The 18725-nt window shown below is 49.9% G+C and overlaps 1 protein-coding gene across 3 annotated transcripts in view; it reads right to left on the bottom strand.

The window, feature by feature from the left end:
* Positions 1 to 1567, bottom strand: part of SEPTIN4 (septin 4) — a 36152-nt gene extending 34585 nt beyond the window's left edge. For 2 of the 3 annotated variants that reach the window (XM_077919337.1, XM_077919338.1), the window contains exon 1: positions 1299 to 1567. In XM_077919337.1, the coding sequence (XP_077775463.1) occupies positions 1299 to 1301 (3 nt within the window). In that variant the 5' untranslated portion in view covers positions 1302 to 1567. The remainder of the gene's footprint in view (positions 1 to 1298) is intronic. The other variant, XM_028708282.2, reaches the window with a different exon arrangement.
* Between the last annotated feature and the right edge of the window lie 17158 nt (positions 1568 to 18725).

Below are 18725 nucleotides of genomic sequence, written 5' to 3'. Positions count from 1 at the left end.
GCGCGCTGACGTCACGGGGCTGTAATGGTGGTGTGCCTCAAGATTTTTTTCATCAAACAAGTGTGCCTTTGCCCAAAAAAGGTTGGGAAACACTGCTTTAGAGCACAGCACATACAACACCCCTGCGAGGGAGGCTCACATGCATTGAAACTACACTACATAACACACTGTATCCATTCACCCCATATTTCAAGTGGTAAAACTGAGGCTGAGGAGAAACAGATCCTTGCCTAAAATGAGCTAGACAGTTTGCGGCTGGTGCCAAGCGCAGTCCTGACTCATCCTCGTTTCTGTTCCCTGGCGCGGAAGAAGGGGAACCCCCAATCTTACTGACTGAGAGGAAGTTCCCCTCTAACCCCCTTACTCCAGATGCAGGAAGGACAGCATGTCTGGAATAAGGACCAGTGTTGCCTAGTGGTTAGAGCATCGACCAAGGACCTGGGAGAAGCTAGGGTTCAAATCCCACTCAGCCATGAAGCTCACTTGTTGATCATGGTGACTAGTCCCCGCCTCTCAGTCCCTAACCTACCTCACAGGGTTGTTGTGAGAATAAAAGAGAACCCCCCCCTCCATATGCCACCCTGAGCTCCTGGGAGGAAAGTTGGGACAGAGATGCAATAAATAAATAAATAGTTTGACTTTCCGTGGTGTGCAAACTGGGCCAGAGCTCTACCTTACAAGAGCCAGTGTGCTGTAATGGTTAGAGTGCTGGGACCTGAGCGGCCCGGGGTTCAAATCCCCCTGCCACTAAGAAACTCACTGGGTGGGTGACCTTGAGAATCAGTCACACTGCCTCTCAGCCTGGCCTACCGCACAGGGTTGTTGTGAGGGGAGGGAAAGACCACGTATGCCACCCTGAGCTTATTCGAGGAAAGAAGCCGGGGTGCGAATGCAGTAAATAAATAAATAAGCAGGCAGGCAGGCACTCTGCAGATGCTCAGAGTCTCCCTTTCCCCTGGCTGGAAAAAGCTCTAATGAGGGTATTTGTGGCCAAACCGGCCACGGAGAAGGGGGAGCTCCTACTTGTGCCTCCGAAATGCAGCTCTGGAGAGCCGCTCGGGGCAGAGGCCTGTCTACTTCTCCCCCCCCCCCAACTTCCAAACCTCCCCTCGGCGATGCGGCGGCGGCGCCCTGCATCCCTTCCCTGGAGCAGGGAGGGCGATGCCTCTCGGGGCAGCCGAGAACGCGCCGGCCACTTACGCAACCATCCGGATCCCGGCGAATAACGCCAGCCCGGCTCCGGAGTCACTCCGGATTGCCCCCGCCCGCTGCTCCAGGCGCGCACCCGCGAGGCTTACCATGGCAGGAGGAAGCGGCCGGGATGGATGGATGGATGGGGCCGGCAGGTGAGCTCTGCGGGGCTGGCTCCGTTCCTCTCCCAGCCGGGCGCCGGATTAGGGCAGCCGACCGAGGCAGGCAAGCAGGCAGCCATGTGACCGGCGGCAGGACGGGCGGGGGAGCCTCCCTGCCTGTCTCCCTCCCTCCCTCCGGGCCTCTGCGGCGGAGATCCCAGGACGCCAGAGTGTCTCTGAGCATGGGCAGTGGGCAGCGCTCCCTCTCTCTCTCTCTCTCTCTCTCGGAGCCAGCGCGGGACCCTCCGCGGCTCCTGAACGGGGCGGAGTCTCTGGGCACGTGCAGAGGGCAGAGTTGGCATTTGAACCCGGGGCGTGGGCTGATGCTGTTGAAAGGAGCAACGGGACGACCCTGCTTCGGAAAGGAAGAGGCAGGATTGGAAGAAAGGGGGAGGGGAAAACAGGTGCTTTCGGGGGGGGGGGGAGAGCATGTGCAGAGTGCAGAACTGCTGTAGCTGCCAGCGGAGTCCAGGGCCAACTGCAGATGCTCTGCCACCACTGAGCTAAGATTCCAGGCCTCATAGTTACAAGGGCTGCTTTAAAATAGGGAAACTGTACTAACTCAGACCTTTGATCTATCTAGCTCAGTATCGTCTACTCTACACCATGGGTAGGCAAACTAAGGCCCGGGGGCCGAATCCAGCCCAATTGCCTTCTAAATCCAGCCTGCGGACGGTCTGAGAATCAGCATGTTTTTACATGAGTGTCCTTTTATTTAAAATGCATCTCTGGGTTCTTTGTGGGACATAGGAATTTGTTCATTCCCCCCCCCCCCCCACACACACACACACAAAATATAGTCTGGCCCTCCACAAGGTCTGAGGGACAGTGGACCAGCCCCCTGCTGAAAAAGTTTGCTGACCCCTGGTCTACACTGACTGTCAGCGGGTTCTCCAAGATTTGAGGTAGGAGGTATTCTGACTCCTACCAGGAGATTCCAGGGTTTCATTGAAGCTGGAACCTTCTGCATGCAAAGCTACTGTTTAGCAACCTAGCAGCTCTAACCTACAGGACGTTACATCTGGGCTTCCGAAGCAGCTCAGGCTTAGCAAAGTTCTCTCGGTTTACCCTGTTGCTTTACTGCTTTAATTTGCCTCGTTTTACATTTTGCAAGCCTTTCAGGGTTAGTATAGCAGCACAGAAAAGCAGAGTACAGGTGCTGAAAGTAAACCATCTCCATCTGCAAACGGAGGCCACGACTAGAAGCTTTGCAGGTCATCGATCTGAGCTACCTGACGGCTCGGGTTCAGCAAGGTTCACTGCGTGATGTGAAGGAGGCGGGAAAGAGCAGGCCAAAATGAGGAGATCAGCAAAGTGGGCGGCAGGGATGAAAAGAGCAAGAGCTTTGAATCAGGGTGTTTCCCTTTCCGCTCTCGGAGAGCTGGCGGGACAGAGGACTCTGCCGCAAGGAAGCAAAGAACTGTGGAAGTCTAAATCTGTAGCCTGTCCACTGAGCGCCTTCCTCCAAGATCTGGGATTACTGAGGATTACCCTCTTAGGCCTTCCAGATCAGATGCATTTCTCTGCCACAGCAGCAACATTGCTGGTGCGCCTTCCCCCTGGATTTGCAAGGCAAAACCCAGACTGGATACGAGGGGGGAGAGGCAAGGAAGAGGGCAGACATGGTAGAAGTTTGCAAAATTACGCTTGGAGAAAGCAGATAGAGAAATGTCTTTCTTCCTCTCTCGTAACACTAGATACCGTGGACATCCAGTGAAGCTGAATGTTAGAAGATTCAGGACAGATAAAGGGAAGGACTTCTCCACACAGCACGGAGTTAATCCATGGAACTCACTGCCACAGGAAGCAGTGACGGCCACCAACCTGCATGGCTTCAAAGGGAGATTGGACATATCCATAGAGGAGAAGAGGGCTACCAGTGGCTACTAGCCAGGATGGCTGTGCTCTGCCTTCAGTGGTGGAAGGCAGCAATGGTTCTCAATACCGGTTGCCAAAAACCACAGGAGGGGAGAGAAACCTTGTGGAGTAGAAGAGTGGGGGGCGGGATTCACATCTGTCAATCAATGTGCCTCTTTGGTTTCCAAACACCAGGAAGTTTAGTTTGGTCAGAATCGAGTATACACTTCCAGAGTTAATGCTAAACACATTAACTGCTAGAGGGCCGAGAAAATTTGTGTCCCAGGCTTTTTTAGACTCATCTGCCCAGGTACTGGGATGCGGGTGGCACTCTGGTCTAAACCACAGAGCCTAGGGTTTGCCGATCAGAAGGTCAGCGGTTCGAATCCCTGCGACGGGGTGAGCTCCCGTTGCTCGGTCCCTGCTCCCGCCAACCTAGCAGTTCGAAAGCATGTCAAAGTGCAAGTAGATAAATAGGTACCGCTCCGGCAGGAAAGTAAACAGCATTTCTGTGCGCTGCTCTGGTTCGCCAGAAGCGGCTTAGTCATGGGGGCCACAGGACCCGGAAGATGTACGCCGGCTCCCTCGGCCAGTAAAGCCAGAAGAGCGCCGCAGCCCCAGAGTCGTCCTATCTGCAGCCCAAGGGGTACATTGGTTGCTAGATGTGAACTATACAGTATTGGCATTATTTTCAGCTCTCCTACCTCACAACTTGTGCTCGGACCTTGCTTGCATGTTTCCCACAGGCATCTGGTTGGCTACTGTGAGAACAGGATGCTGGACTAGGTGGGCCTGATCCAGCAAGCTCTTCTTATGTTCTCATGCCAGGGCAACATCTCATGACTCTGGTGCTGCACTGCAATGGGGAACCCAGGATACTGTTTGATGCTGAGCCAGGCCATAGTCCATCTAGTTCAATAGTGTCAACATTGACTGGCAGCAGCTTTCAGACTTTCCCTCTCCCCCAGTCCTGTTTGGAGATGCCCTTGAGGATTGAACCTGGGACAGTCTGTACGCCAAGCAGGTGCCCAGCTGCTGAACTACGGCCCTTCCCCAATTTCTGCCGTTCTGCACCTTTGCAAAATGTGCCCTTTTGCCAGAGGAACCCTCCCTGGTGAAAATAGCCACATTTTGGCACCTGGTGTGGAAAAGGAGGGAAAAACCCACAGGCACATGTGTGCAGCACATTGTTATGCCCTGCTGTGCTTCTGTTGACCTAAACAGGGCTTGCAGAGAGGAGTCCTTCCTAGAGGATGCTGCCTGCCAGATCCCAGCAGCCTGCCTCCCACTGTGCTCTGGCCCTTGAAATCTGTGGCTCTGGGCGGATGCTTATCTACTTGCCTCACAGCAGGGCTGGCCCTTGGAGAAAGGGAGAAGCCTAGCACCATCACAGGTGACAACACCGGCAGCATGCAAGGCTAGTTGGAAATCGGCTGCAGGTAGCAAAACACGGCAGGCAGCAAATGGCACATGGCAATGTGCTGAAAATGCAGGCACAATCTCTCCAAAGCCGCCAATGTAAAGAGCTGTACAGCCAGTCGGGAACTGTGCAGGGAGCCTGGCATGTGGGATGCTTGCAACAGATGCTTTGGCACACAGTGCCAAGAGGGGAGCTGGCAGTAGTCACGGTTGGAGGCTGTCAATGGCAGCATTTGGAGCCTGAGCAAATCAAAGTAGCACCTGCTGGGGAAGCAGGAGAAGAAATGGCAATCAACCCTGAAGCAGGTGGCATAAATCTTCTTTTGAGCAGCGAGCTTCACCATCCTTATCATCATCATAAAATTGGAGACTTCCAAGGGTCATCTAGTCCAATCCCCTGCAGCGCAAGAATCACAACTCAAGAATTCCCGATACATGACCAAACAACCTCTGCTTAAAACCTCCAACAAAGGACATTCCACCACCTTCAGAGGTTGTCCGCTCAACAGTCAAACGGCTCTTACTGTCAGAAAGTTCTTCCTAATGTTGAGTCAGAATCATTTGAATCTACTGGTTTGGGTCCTCAGGAGAAGAAGAAAAGAAGATTGCTCCATCTTCCATGTGGCAGCCCTTCAAATATTTGAAGATGGCTCTCACATCACCTCTCAATCTTCTCTTCTCCAGGCTAAACTTACCTAGCTCCCTTCACTGTGCGTCATAAATAAGGTTTGGTTGCCATACCCTTGATCATCTCAGTCGCCCTCCTCTACACATGTTCCAGCTTGTCAATATCCTCCTTGAACCGGAGTCCCCAGAACTGATCACAGTACTCCAGGTATGGTCTGACCAAGGCAGAATAGAGCCGTACTATTACTTTCCTTGACCAGGATACTAGACTTCTGTGGATGCAGCCTAGAATAGCATTAGCTTTTCTGCTGCTGCATCCCACTGTTGACTCATGTCAAGCTTGTGGTCTACTAAGACCCCTAGATATTTTCACATGTGCTACTGTCAAGTCAGGTGTCCCCCACCCTATATCCTATCCAGAGTCCTGCTGGATTAGATACGCAACAAAGGTGGAATCTAGACACATATGAAACAACATTGTGAAAATGCTCTTTTTAAAAGCGTTTTGAAAAATATATGGAATTTGCCATAAGCTCACCATCTCCATCTAGTGTCACATTTGTAAAATGCACTTAAAACGTTATATATGCAGCTGTACAGTGGACACTCGGGTTGCGAACGTGATTTGTGCAGGATGCACGTTCGCAACCCACAGCGCCGCATCTGCACACACGCAGGTTGCGATTCGGCGCTTCTGCACATGCGCAAAGCACGATTTCGCTCTTCTACGCATGCGCGACCACTGAAACCCAGAAGTAACCCATTCCACTACTTCCGGGTTTTGGCGGGTGCGTAACCCAAAAAAACGCAACCTGAAGTGGCTGTAACCCAAGGGATGGCTTTATAGCTGAGTCCGTGGTCTCTGACCAATGCAAATGTCCCTGTGGGCTCAAACATTCCACTGGTGTTCTGAGGAGGCTCCTGGACTCAAATCTCAGTCTCAGGTGTCATCAGTGGCCAGGTTTCACAACCCTGGATCCAGCAGTGATCTGGACACAGGGACACAGCAGAGGCACCAGAGGGAGGTTCCAGGTTCTGAGCTGGCCACTGGAGATGAGGAGGCTACCCTGCCTGAGGCTGTCCAACAGGAATTCCCCAAGGAAACCCTACCCCAGCTACCAGGGCCCATAGGGCCAAAGCTCAGACTTGCCCCAAGCCACCAGACATCTCCCACTGCATATCACCAGCCCAGTGACCCAGGGAGAAGGTAGGAGAAGCCTGTGGAACGGAGGAGGCATGCCCTTCTTCAGGTGCCAGAACTGATTTCTGTACCACCTTCAGCTGGCTCACTGGCAGCCACCAAACCAGAAGAAGGTGGGCCTCGCCTTCAGGACACATGCTTTGCTTACATCTAGGCTGGATTACTGCAGTGCATTCTGCATGGGGCTGCCCTTGGAGATGGTATGGAAGCTTCAACTAGGGCAGACTTGTAGGAGCCGGGTGCTCTGATCCTATCGCACTCATCCTGCACACATGATGCAGGCTGCCTGTATGCTTCTGAGCCAAATTTAAGGTGCTACTATTGGTCTTTAAGGCCCGCAGCATTTGATTTAGTGCAACAGTTTACATACACAACGTAACACCATTAGGTTACAAAGTATAATAAAACTCAACAATCAGAACGCGTACTTTTTAACACTTGTTAAAATAAACAGGTCAGCAAATGTTCAACAGTTTCATTTTGTGTGTCTGGGACCGTTAGGAACTGAATCAGGGCATTTCGTTCAGCCACCTCATTTTCACCAAATAAACATACACATTCTTATGAAGCGATTTCTCCATCATATAATGTTTGTTCTGCATGTTATTTTCATGATTATATGCTCTTTTATGCATACTTGCCCACAGCATATGCATTTTTGCACACATTACTTTGCTGCCGAACGGCTTGGCAAAATTCGGAGGGTTCCAAGGGAAAGTTGCATTTCAGTTCACCAAGTGCAAATGAGGTCGGTTTGCCTTTAAATGCAAATGGAATCAAATTCCTCCCCTTTCCCTTCCCCCTCCCTGTCACACCCTCTACTCATGGGATGGACCACCCTTAAGCCCAGCTTCCTGTGAAGGGAGGGAGGCTGCAGCAGCTCGCGGCTCATGGGGGAAGAGCTATAATTATCTACAGAGGCCAGATTTTATTTTGGGAAGGATCTGGCCCGCTGCCCAGGCCTCTCTCTTCCCAACAGCCAAACCCAGAAGGGCCAGACCTGTTGCAGAGACAAGCACCCAGACTGCAAAGCAACATTCATCTTACCCATTCTTGCAGTTGTCCCCAGACACCTTTTTCACGTAGCACACGCATTCCCACGGGAGGCAGTGAGGGCCACCAACCCAAGTGGCTTTGAAAATTCATGGAGGAGAGGGCTATTGAAAGCTACTAGCCAGAATGTCTATGCTGTGCCTCCACAGTCAGAAGCAGATGCTAAAAACTGCAGAAGAGGAGAGGGCTTGTGTTCAAATCCTATTCGCCTGTTTCCCAAAAGAGGCATTTGGATGGCTACTGTGAGAACAGGATGCTGGGATAGCTCAGTTGGTAGAGTAAAGGTAAAGGGACCCCTGACTATTAGGTCCAGTCGTGGCCGACTCTGGGGTTGCGGTGTTCATCTCGCTTTATTGGGCGATGGAGCCGGCGTACAGCTTCCGGGTCATGTGGCCAGCATGACTAAGCCGCTTCTGGCGAACCAGAGCAGCGCACGGAAACACCGTTTACCTTCCTGCCGGAGCAATACCTATTTATCTACTTGCACTTTTGACGTGCTTTCAAACTGCTAGGTTGGCAGGAGCAGGGACCGAGCAACAGGAGCTCACCCTGTTGCGGGGATTCGAACCACCGACCTTCTGATCAGCAAGTCCTAGGCTCTGTGGTTTAACCCACAGCGCCACCTGCGTCCCTTCAGTTGGTAGAGTATGAGGCTCTTAATCTCAGGGTTCTGGGTTCAAGTCCCATGTTGGGCAAAACACTCCTGCATTGTAGAGGGTTGGAGTAGATGACTCTCGTAGTCCCTTCCAACTCTATGATTCTATGTTCTTATGTTCTCCACCCCTTTTAAGCCAGCCTTGGTTAATTTTTATTTTATTTTTAATAAACCAACCTTGCTCTTGCGTCTTTAACAGCCGCCCGATGTGCAACAATTCAACAGGTGAAGCTAATCCTGGTGAAGTCTATTAGTATACCTGTCAGAGTGGCACATCCACCTTGAAGCCCTCGGGCAATTATGTGGCCTTGCATAGGCACAATTAGCCAGAAGGGGAATTAAAACAGTGGTATCTCGGGTTAAGAACTTAATTCGTTCTGGAGGTCCATTCTTAACCTGAAACTGTTCTTAACCTGAGGTACCACTTTAGCTAATGGGGCCTCCTGCTGCCGCCGCGTCGCCGGAACACGATTTCTGTTCTCATCCTGAAGCAAAGTTCTTAACCTGAAGTACTATTTCTGGGTTAGCGGAGTCTGTAACCTGAAGCGTATGTAACCTGAAGCGTATATAACCCGAGGTACCACTGTACCCACAAGTAAGGCATTCTATAGCTGTGATTCCTGCATTGCAGGGGGTTGAACTAGATGGACCCTTTGGGTCCCTCCGAACTCTGTAATTCTAGGATTTCTGAAGTGTGCATGCACACGAAAGCTCATACCAAGAACTAACTTAGTTGGTCTTTAAGGTGCTACTGGAAGGAATTTTTTTGTTTTGACTATGGCAGACCAACACGGCTACCCATCTGTATCTAGGATTTTAAGTTCCAGTCAACAATGGTTTCCAGCAACATCATTTAAGTTTCCACCTGGTACTAGCAACGTCTGTTAATTGCCCCTTGTGATTCCTCCACTGTCAAAATCTGTTCCCACCGGATGTGGCAGAGGAAGCTTCAATTAAAAGTTCCTTAATATTCATTTCCTTTTTTTAAAAGTGCACTATTTTACTGTCATTAAAACTTGTCCACCCTCAGAGCAGAAGTCAATTAAAAGAGAGTCTTCCTTCTGGCTAATCCTACAGCCATCAACCTTGGTGGCCTCCACAATATATAGGAAACAAATAGATTGGAGAGGATTCAGGCAGAAGAATGCCTGGCCCGTTGTTAAATCAACACTGCCACCTCCCGGATGAACTCAAGATTGCTTGCATCCCATTTCTAGTGACATAAGATAGGAAATGTGCAGATGAGGGCAATCGAAGACAGAAAAGGACCTGAGACCCAAGCCTTATGAGGAAGGGTGAAGGGGGTTGGGGGTGTTTAGCCTGGAGAAGAGGAGACTGAGAGGTGATATGATAACACCATCTTCAAATATCTAAAGGGCTGGCACATGGAAGACGGAGCAAGCTTGTTTCTCCTGCTCTGGCGGGTAGGACTTGAACCTATGGATTCAAGCTACAAGAATGGAAATTCCAACTAAACATTAGGAAGAACTTTCTGAGGGTAAGAGCTGTTCAACAGTGGAATGGACTCACTTAGAAATTGGCAGAGGTTTATAAGCAGAGGCTGCATGGCCACCAGTCAGGGATTCTTCAGCTGTGATTTCTGAGTTGCAGGGGTTTGTTCAAGATGACCCCTCGGGTCCCTTCCAGCTCTATCATTCTGCAATTCTATGCATCTAACTGGCCCCATGGGTCCCAGTCAGACCTGTTTCCACAACTGCTCTGCATGTGCCAACTGGTCACACCTGAAGGCTGTTCAGGTTGGAAAATGAAGGGAATAAATTCGGAAGAAGATTACCTCCCTCTCTCATAACACTGGAACTCATCATGGACATCCCATGAAGCTGAATGTTAGAAGATTCAAGACACATAAAAGAAAGGACTTCTTTGTGCAATGCTGAGTTAAACTGTGGAGCTCACTCCCGCAGGAGGCAAAGATGGCCACTAACCCGGATGGTTTTAAAAGAGGATTAGATAAATCCATAATATGGCTATGAATGCCATACTAGCCAAAATGGTCTTATCTTGCAAAGGAACTGAGAGGCAACTGTTAGGATGGGCAACTAGGCAAGCAGACCTGGCTATGAGACAGTATCCTTGAGTGCAGCATTATTATTATTATTATTATTATTATTATTGGTATGAGAGCCAGTGTGGTGTGGTGGTCAGAGTGTCAAACTAGGTCCTGGGAGATCAGTGTTTGAATGATGCTCACTGGGTGACCTTGGGCCAGTCATGCCCTCTCAGCCTAACCTACTCATAGAGTTGTTGTGAGAGCCTTATAGTCATTTACACCTCCACCCCACCCCCACCTGGAATAAATAAATAAATAAATCCTTTTGATTTGTCAGCCACTTGTCGCACAATAGATGATATCCAGGTGACTTACAACGCACCTCTGAGCTCCAGCATAGCCCGAAAATACTTTAGAATAAAAACACACACAGCTCATTGAAATCTACAAAGCACACCCCCCCCAATGGCAGAGACAAGGTTCAGCAGCCCAAACTCACAGCAAATGGCATCATCATAGCCCAACAAATGTCTAGGAGTGGGGGCAGATAAGAAGTCAAGGACAGCACCAGGCAGACCTCACTGGGGAGAGAATGTTCTACAGGCAGGGAGCCACAACCAAAAAGGCTCTGCTCTTGCTTGCCATCACCCTCTGAGTCTCCACTTAAAGGATGCACCCAGGGAAGGGTGTCAAGATGAAGACCTAAGAGTCTGGTTGGGCTCATAGCCAAGGAGAGGCGTTCCAAAAGATATTGGGGTCCTGAGCCATCAAGAGCTTTGTAGGTCAGAAACCATCATTTTGAATGGGGTGTGGAAACCTAGGTTTCCCTTCTGCAGTGTGGGACACCTTCATCCTCCTCAGAGTCTTCCACTTGAGTCAGATGCCTAATGTACAGTACTCCTAATGTAAAAAGGTAAAGGTAAAGGTAAAGGTACCCCTGCCCGTACAGGCCAGTCTTGACAGACTCTGGGGTTGTGCGCCCATCTCACTCAAGAGGCCGGGGGCCAGTGCTGTCCGGAGACACTTCCGGGTCACGTGGCCAGCATGACATCGCTGCTCTGGCGAGCCAGAGCCACACACGGAAACGCCGTTTACCTTCCCGCTAGTAAGCGGTCCCTATTTATCTACTTGCACCCAGGGGTGCTTTCGAACTGCTAGGTTGGCAGGCGCTGGGACCGAGCAACGGGAGCGCACCCCACCGTGGGGATTCGAACCGCCAACCTTTCGATCGGCAAGCCCTAGGCGCTGAGGCTTTTACCCACAGCGCCACCCGCGTCCCACTCCTAATGTACTCTCTGACTAATGGGAGAGCCATCCATTAGTCAGATATGCACAAATGATGAATTAGCATGGAATAACTTTATGAGAGTTCAACTTTCCTCCCTCTGAGGTGTCTAATGATGGATGGGAGACAGAAGCTGGGAGGTGACCTGTAGAAACATGAATTGCATCTGGTTCCCAAAGTGGGTGTCCACACCCCCTGGGGGGCTGTGGGATTGCCAAGAGGCGGGGGGGGCACAGGAGCTAGTATCCCTGGATCCTCAGTTCTGTTGAATTAATTCAACAAATAGTTCTAATTCTCTTTTGATTAAATGTGCAAAGAATTGTTACCGTTTTGAATTGTGTTCTGTTATGATCTTCCCGAGCAAGTCTTGCCATTCATGATTCTGAATAGCACCTTTTAAAGGTTTGGGGCCCTAGGGGTGAGTTTAGGGAACCAAAAGCTTAGGGACCACACCTAAAGTGTGATGTTTAAGGGTAAGACCATTACTATTTTGAGGTCTACTTTTAATCCACCCTGTACCTCCTGAATAAAAGAGCAGACCTTACCTCCCTCGAGGGGGTTGGGTCCAATCCAACTGGGCAGGCAAGTCACGCAAATACTAAAGTGCTGAAGGGAACGTCACACAGAGGGTCCCTCTTACCTCTTCGTCTGGTGGGTTCAAGGAGGCATCGTCCCAAGCAGGGAAGAGGTTGGAGAGATGGGCGGTCAGGAGGTGGCAAGGATGAGAAAGAGAAGGGACCAAATTAGTGCAGCGTCACACCCAAGAGCTAAGCAGAGGGGCTTTGTAGGAGCTTCAGAATCCCCATGGCTGTCAGGACGGATGCATTTGGGCGACCAGGGAGAGCTGGCTCATTCTCCTTCCCCCCATGAGAAACACCCCCCACCCATCACATCCATCCCAAGATACATCCATCTCAGTTCAGGGAATCCCAACAGCTGTGGCGCTTCCAGTGCAAACACAGAGTTCCCAAATCAGCTGATCCACCATGCAGTGCCTGACTCTGCCCCCTATCAATACTAGATCTGGCCCTTGCCCTGCAAGGCTCCATCCCATGATCTCCTAGACTCTGCCCTTTGATTTCAGCCGCAGGGAGAAGGAAGGGCCGTGCGATGGGGACGGACCGCCCCGGGTGTCACCACTGAGGGGGGTGACAAAATGCCGGGCGGCATTCGCCTTGTGGCCTGCAGCACGCCCAAGCCACGTGTCTCTCCTGGGAGTGACGCTGTGGCTTGGGCACCCGCAGGCTCCAAATGGTCCACCTACCGTCTCCCCCTCAGTTGTAGGGCGGCTGAGTGGGAGGAGGCAGGTAGACTCCTTGGAGGCCCTGTCCCTGGGCACAGGGCACAAGCGCCGCCCCAGGTGCCCAATTGGCTTGCTCCACTGCTGTTCAGCCACAGAATGGCAACTCTTAGCATTTTTACCATTATTATTATGATGACTACTAGTATTACTAGTAGTAGTATTGTTTTAGTCGTCATTGTTATTAATGAGATGATGATGGTGATTGAATTATTATAGTTCCACCCATATACAAGGCTCTGTACACAATTAAAATAAGAAATTCCACCCTGGAGGGTATGTAGCCCCAAACAACAAATTTAAACAATAAAAAGTCAATGCTTTAAAATGTGTAATTCACAATCCACAGCACCGTGTATAATAAAACTCTCTAACCAGCCCCAAAGGCCTTAGGAAAAAAAGATGAGTTTTAAAAAGAAACTTAAACGTATGAAGTGAGGGGGCAGCCCACAAATGTTCCAGAAGACGATTCTAAAGATAATGGGAGAAAGAACTCTGCTGACCAGTCCTGGCCTTTTGACCGCCCTTCAGTGCTGCTCCTGTCTTCCCTTAACCATGCCACTCTGAGCCACAGGAAATTCTGGGTAAATTCAGAATTGCTGACTCTGAGTGATCGATTGGCTAATACCATTACCAACATAAGAAGAACCCTGCAGGATCAGGCCCATGGCCCATCGAGTCCAGCATCCTGTTCTCCCAGTGGCCGACCAGATGCCCCCAATGGGAATCCCACAAGCAGGACTTGAGTGTAACAGCATCACTCTCCCCTACAACCTAATTGTATGTTGCAAATCAGTTTCTGGTTTTAGTGGCGGGTGGCAGCAAGCAACGAGGATTCTCTCTTAGAATTTCCAGAGGGCTAGACGTCCGCTTACAGAGAAGACAATGAAAAGCTTTGTGGTGCCTTGAAGATTCATGGAATACTGAATCCAATACAGTGGTACCTCGGGTTAAGTACTTCGTTCCGGAGGTCCGTTCTTAACCTGAAACTATTCTTAACCTGAAGCACCACTTTAGCTAATGGGGCCTCCTGCTGCCGCTGTGCCACCGGAGCACAATTTCTGTTCTCATCCTGAAGCAAAGTACTTAACCTGAGGTACTATTTCTGGGTTAGCGGAGACTATAACCTGAAGCGTCTGCATCCTGAAGCGTATGTAAGCCGAGGTACCACTGTACAGACATACCTCAGGTTGGATGTGCTTCAGGTTGAGCGCTTTCGGGTTGCACTCCGTGGCAATCCGGAAGTAACGGAGCACATTACTTCCGGGTTTCGCCACTCATGCATGCGCAGACGCTCCAAAAGATATCACACGCATGCGCAGAAGAGGCAAAACGCGACCCACGCACATGCAGACGCGCCATTGCGTCTTATGTTCCATTCAGGATGCGAACGGGGCTCTGGAACGGATCCTGTTCGCATCCCGAGGTACCACTGTACTTAATGTTGGGAGATTTAGGGGAGACAAAGTAAAGTCCTTCTTCACACAACGCATAAACTATGGAAGTTGCACCCGCAGGAGGCAGTGATGGCTACCAACCCACATGGCTTTAAAAGAGGATTAGGCCAATTTATGGAGGAAAATAAAGCTATCGGTGGCTGCTATCCACTGTGGCTCTGCTCTGCCTCCACAGTCAGAGGCAGCAATGCTTCTGAACACCACTTGCTGGAAACCACAGGAGGGGAGAGGACTCAGGTCCTGCTTTCAGGTTTCCCATTTGGCCTCTGTGAGAACAGGATGCTGGACCAGATGGGCCATTGGTCTGATCCAGCAGGCTTTTACTGTGTCCTTATGTCCTCCAGCCCACCTGTGGTGTGAATCAGTGGAGGAATTACAGGGTTTTAATGGGCCATGCTTGTGCACTAACCAGGGAAGGGGCAAACCTGTCAATGTTTTTCTCTGCTCGTTATCTTTATTTATGTTATTATTTATTGCATCCCTAAGCAACCTTCTTCTCCAGGGAGTGAATGGTTCTCCCTTCTCCTCCCACTTAATCCCCACAACAACCCTGTGAGGCAGTGGCTGGCCCCCAAGTTCACCACCCAGTGAGTTTTGTGGTCGACTTCGCCTACCTCACAGGGTTGTTGTTGGCATTAATTGAAGAAGAGGGAGACCCATGTGCATGCTGCCTTGAGCGTCTCAGAGAAAAAGGTGGAAAGAAATAAATGTGCATGAACATCAAAGAACATTTGCCACTAAAAATGAAAGGGACGGGAAAGAAACCATGACTTTGCACAGGCTAACAGAAACAAAGAAAAAAGGTCTACAGCCAAGGCCTGCAAAGGGGGGTGCATCAGATATAATGAAGAACCTCAAAAAGGTTTGGCAACTCTTTGGTAAGTCCTCTGCTGTTAATGAAGAATTTAAGGTATCTTCTATAGAATACAGTGGTACCTCGGGTTAAGTACTTAATTTGTTCTGGAGGCCCGTACTTAACTTGAAACTGTTCTTAACCTGAAGCACCACTTTAGCTAATGGGGCCTCCTGCTGCTGCCACACCACCGGAGCACAATTTCTCTTCTCATCCTGAAGCAAAGTTCTTAACCTGAAGCACTATTTCTGGGTTAGCGGAGTATGTAACCTGAAGCCTACGTAACCTGAAGCGTCTGTAACCCGAGGTACCACTGTATTGATTCGGCTGCTGTGTAATGGGACATGCTTCTCTTCTGATAGCAATTTTTTATTGTTTATTTCCCACCTTTTTCCTCTGAGGAGTTCAAGGCGGTGTGCACATGGTCTCCCCCTTCTCATTTTATCCTCACAACAACCCAGTGAGGTAGATTTGGCGGAGAGCCAGTGATGGGCCCAAGGTCACCTAGTGAGTTTCACCGACAGGTGAGGATTCGAACCCCAGTCTTGCCCAGGCCCTAGACGGACGTTCTAAGCACCATGCTGCACTGGTTCTCTATGATGCCAATGGCGCAGTCTCGATGTACATTTTACTCAGAAGCCCTGCTGTGTCCAGTGGGGTTTACTCCTAAGTCAGGATCACGGCACGACTTAAGATTCCCAATTGCTAGTCAAGCAGCAGGGAGTGGAATAACTAGAAAATGGACAACGTCTTGCTGGAAGGAGCAGCAAGTTTTTGTTGATCTGTGACACCGAACACACACCCCAATTTGGCCCTGGTCCTACATCCTCAAGGCTTGCAGGAAAAGGATCCCAGGAAGGGACAATTTCAGGAAAGGCCACAGAGCCATTTCAGCACAGACACACAATGACAAATCAAAAACAGGAACTCTGCTTTCTTTCCCTTCCCTCTCGCCCCCTGGGATTGCGCTCCAAAAACACCCACCTTTCAGCCACCAGAGAACGTCCGTGTGCATCTCGTCCGAGACATCTAGAACAGAGGAAGAGGGAAAGAAGCATTAGGAGCTGCAGTGCAGCATCTGAGAGGCAGGAGGGAAGCTAGCCAGCCAGCCTGGGGATCCTGCTTGCGGGATTATTTTTATTGGCCAGGCTCCTGAACTCAGGAGGAGAAGAAGGAGTCAGAGGCTGGTGTCTGCACCACCTCCCTGCCTGGGGAGGGGAGGCACTCTGGCGAAGCCGAGCCCACAGTGGTGGCAGGGAAGGTGGCACAGACCCCACGCTTTTCCCAGTGGCGACCTTGGGGGTCTTGCGTCTCCCGCAAGCTGTTCTGCCCCTCGAAAGCCGAGCATCAGGGCCTTGTTTTAGCTCGGATCCAGCCCTGCTACAAGCAAACAGAGCCAGCAGCTTGCATGAGGGTTTGGGAGAGGGATATATGTGGGGGTTTCCCAAGATATTGTCAGACCCCAACTCATCCCCAAACTTTGGGCATGCTGGCCCCTGGGGCTGGTGGGATGTAGGGAAATTGACCTTTTAGCGGGGCAGCGTCTATTTTCTGGAACTCCCTGCCTTCTGACATCAGGGGGCGCCAGTACTCTCCTCTTTTTGGTGCCAGCTAAAAGCGTTTTAGTCTAGGCAAGCCTACCCAGGCAGGTAGAATGCTGACAGACGTTTTGATCTGTTTTTGGTTTATTGCTGGTTTTGATTCTTTTAAAATGTTTTAAAGAGTTGGTTTCGCTGATAATTTTATTGCTTTACAGTGGTCCCTTGGTTCTGAAACGCCTTGGTACTCAAACAACTTGGAACCCAAACACTGCAAACCCAGAAGTAAGTGTTCCGATTTGCAAACTTTTTTTGGAAGCCAAATGTGCTTCGTTTTGATTGGAGTGCCACACTTCTGTTTTGAGTGTTACGCCAAGGTCTGTCTCAGCGTTTTTTGTTTTTATTTTTGCAGCTCTTTTTTGTGGCTATTTTTTGTGACTGTGTGGAACCCAGTTCAGCTACTGATTGATTGATTGATTGTGTGACTGCAGTACATTGTTTATTGTTTTCATTTTATGGATCAATGGTCTCATTAGATAGTAAAAATTCATGTTAAATTGCTGTTTTAGGTGTTGTTTTTTTAAATCTGGAATGGATTAATCCATTTTGCATTACTTTCTATCGGAAAGTGTGCCTTGGTTTTGGAACGCTTTGGTTTTGGAACGGACTTCTGGAACGGATTAAGTTTGAGAACCAAGGTACCACTGTATTCTCCTTGTAAACTGACTTGAGGGTTTCATTTTGTTTTTACAAAATAAGTAATAAAAGCAGCAACAGCAACAACAGTAATCTTCCCCTCTTGTCTCTTCCAGGCCCCCTCCAAACAAGGATGCGTTGGCCCCACCTGCCATTGCCTCTGGCGCCCCCTAGTGTCAGACTCCGTGCCTTACACACATATACACAACCATTCCCAATGGGCTGCTACTGGTGGCAAAGCAACCTGCTTGGCATGCAGAAGGTCCTCAGTTCAATACCTAAGGGCATCTCCAGTTAATGTTACGCTGCACCGTGACCCTGTCTCTGCTGACCTGAGTGAGTGCCGTATGTAGGAGCCGTGCTTGGGAGAGGTGGAGAAATGCCATCCTTTCCTCATTTTAAGGCGGAACCACCTGATTCGCACTTCCCAAATCAACATGCCTCCCAAAACACAGTTCATCTTACAAAATTCGCATTTCTCCGAAATTTGCAATGCATTTCTCCATCCAAGCGACATGTGCAGAAGTGCATGTACTTGGTGCAGTAAAGCGTGCATTAAAAGGCATGTGTCCGGCACAATGACATCAAGAAATGCATTTGATATGGGGAAGCTGTTTTGCCAAAATGAGTATATTATGCAATATTAAATGCGAAAAGGTGTATGTTGGGAGGAAATCACAGTAAAAATGCTGGTGAATTTTCATGGGGATTTTTTTTTTTTTAATGCAAACTGTGAAAACGTGGAATGAGAGAGACTGAAAAGGATATTTCAGTATTTTTTTTCTGCCTTGCGTTTAGCTGAACAGGAACTGGACTGAGAGCCAGCCCTACCACAAGGCAGGTTGAGACAGTGACCTTGGGAAGCCATTTTTCCACACAGGGCTGAGCGAAGGCCTTCTGTTGACTGAATTTATACTCTGCCTTCTTCCCAGAGGAGCCTGAGTGGGGAGAAGGTGGTGCCAACCTCCAAACTCATGGATGGAACTCAACTGGACAGGCAGTGGGATCCTTCTTCAGAGTGAGGCAGCAGCCTCGGGCGGCAGGGGCCGTAAGAGTGGCAAACAGCAGTCCTGTAACCTTTACTCTGCACCCCCTAAGCTGCCCTCCTGCCTCAGGCGCAGTTGGGGATGTTGCCGAAATAAGAGTCATTTGTGAGTCCAGTCAGATTCTGTATGTCGAATGGGGGCGGGTATCATCTTGTCCTTTGCCTCAGGTGGCAAAATGTATTGGACCAGCCCTCACCGGGTCTGATGACTGCACTACTGTGTCCAGCCCTGCCTAGCTCAGCACTGGCCACTCTGACTGGCAGCAGCACCACCTCTTCAGAGTTTCAGGCAAAGAAACCTACCTAACCGGGGACACCAGGAATGGAACGCAGGACCTTCCACATGCAAACAGGTAATCATAGATTTGCAGAACTG

The sequence above is a fragment of the Podarcis muralis genome, chromosome 15 (genome assembly GCF_964188315.1).
Source record: "Podarcis muralis chromosome 15, rPodMur119.hap1.1, whole genome shotgun sequence".
Taxonomy (NCBI): Eukaryota; Metazoa; Chordata; class Lepidosauria; order Squamata; family Lacertidae; genus Podarcis; species Podarcis muralis.
Note: the sequence above shows the minus strand (reverse complement) of the source record. Positions and strands in the feature narration are given on the sequence as shown.